The 1,954-nt window shown below is 42.1% G+C and overlaps 1 protein-coding gene across 1 annotated transcript in view; it reads right to left on the bottom strand.

Moving 5' to 3' along the window:
- ptprsa (protein tyrosine phosphatase receptor type Sa) overlaps positions 1–1,911 on the bottom strand; it is a gene marked incomplete in the record, with an annotated part of 117,012 nt that extends 115,101 nt beyond the window's left edge. Inside the window, 1 exon segment of the mRNA XM_035653519.1 lies at positions 1,794–1,911. Within this exon segment, the coding sequence (XP_035509412.1) occupies positions 1,794–1,890 (97 nt within the window).
- Positions 1,912–1,954: the final 43 nt, after the last annotated feature.

Below are 1,954 nucleotides of genomic sequence, written 5' to 3'. Positions count from 1 at the left end.
GAGAGAGAGCGAGAGAGGAGAGAGAGAGAGAGAGAGAGAGAGAGAGAAGGGGAGAGGGAGCAAACAGACGCTGTGAATAAGTTCAAGTGGAGGAGAAAAAGTCCTAACATAGTGGCCTACTGTCTTAATATGCAACATGTTATTGAGGAGGAGCGCTACACCTCTGCTTTACTTTCATTCTGAAAATGAGCGTGTGGCCTTTCCATCAGTGAGGAAGAAAAAAGACAAAAAGGAAGAGAACAAAGACATCTGTCTGACATCTGTCTGAGTGCAATTTCAGATGTTTTTAGCCAGCTGAGCTGCAAGACACTCAAATTATGCTACCAGACACTCAAACCACCATGCAATCAAAAGTAGACAGCTCTGTTGCAACATGAGAAAAATCAAGTCCTCCTCATGTTATCTTGAAACACTGAGAACACACTCACTCAATGTCAGAAACTGAGACGAGCGAAAAGACATAGGAGGCAACATAAACGCATTTTTTTGTTGGAAATTATCTAAGATTTAAGAGCTATATCAAGAAAATGTAACTAGAACTTATTAATCACCCCCCTCCATCCCTTTTCTTAATTTTTCACTGGTTACTTTTTGACAAAGCAAATATTGTACTGAGAGACACAGACCAAGAGGAGAGGGAGGATAGGATTAGACCACATAAAAATGAGACAATGTCATAGCGCTGTCTTCCCTTACAGACATACAATGGACAAAAACACTAAAGCAATTTGCACACACATCATTTACATGTTGTATGCAGTGTAGGTACAGTCAGCTAACACACATGTGTGCACACAAGCATTACCTTGTCATTGACACCAACACACATGCTCACAATGATCTACAGCCGTACACACGTTCACCACCTCATACATATCATTTTTGTATATACTCACCAACACACTTACCCACACACACACACACACTTACCCACACACACACACACTTACACACACAGGAATTACAAACAATGAAACCCAAGGGGGAGCCTCCCCACCTTGCCATCACTCTTGTTCTATTTCTCTGCAGAGCCTCCCTCTTTGTTTTGTCTCCTTAATGCTGCTCTAAGCCCATCTTAACGGGGAAATGGTGCAGAACAAATCCTAAGCAGGAGTTGACAGGGTTGGATAAGAGACTACTGACGTCCCTCTGTTACTAACATAAGAACTTATTTGGGACAATTTATACAAACGAGCATCATGTCTAACTGGTAAATATTTCAGAGATATCAATGATTTAACATTGTCTGGGTTTCTGATGGAAACCACAGAAAAATCTGATATCTGAAAAGTCACATGTTCAGTCTTTTCAACAGAGAACGTGTCTATCAACAGCTATTAGTACATGTCTTTGAGGCCCTACATTGTCACTCATCTTAAGTACAATACAAACCAATTCAAATGTAAGAATGCCACTTCTTATAGGTCAAACCTAGCTCTTAAAATTGTAGTGATTTTTTTTTGGGGCTGAGGCAGAGGCAGTCAATAAACAACACTGTTCTAGGAAGAAGGAAGCCTTTCCAAGAAAACAATTTTAGATAGAAATACATTGCTTTACACACTCACCAAAAGCAAACTGAAAAGGACAGTAGTAAAAAGCAGCTGAAGTATCTCTATGAAAGGCAGCAAATGTTCACCAAAGCTTTGTTTGTTGTTGCCATCTTCCACCTTTCTACAATATTCCCGGTTTCTAACTTGAGTATTAGACTTCAGTAATGTACCTCTAAAGAGCACTTCATAGGAAAGCTGAGAAGTTATCAGTAATAGCACGCTAATGAGTGTCTCGATACTTACATAAGGCGTGGGAGCCGGTGAGCAGCAACGATAGCAGCAGAGTGGTGACAGGCAGCAGGAGTGGCAAGGAGAGGCGAGGGGCACCGCTGGTGGCCATCTTGGCTCCAGTAGGGAAGGGGGGGGGCAGGGAGGGGTGGGGTGGGACTGATCTTTGACCTGGC

This window comes from Morone saxatilis, unplaced genomic scaffold (genome assembly GCF_004916995.1).
Source record: "Morone saxatilis isolate NCDOM2014 unplaced genomic scaffold, NCSU_SB_2.0 Contig12, whole genome shotgun sequence".
In the NCBI taxonomy this organism is placed as follows: Eukaryota; Metazoa; Chordata; class Actinopteri; family Moronidae; genus Morone; species Morone saxatilis.
This window is presented reverse-complemented; position numbering and strand designations above follow the sequence as displayed.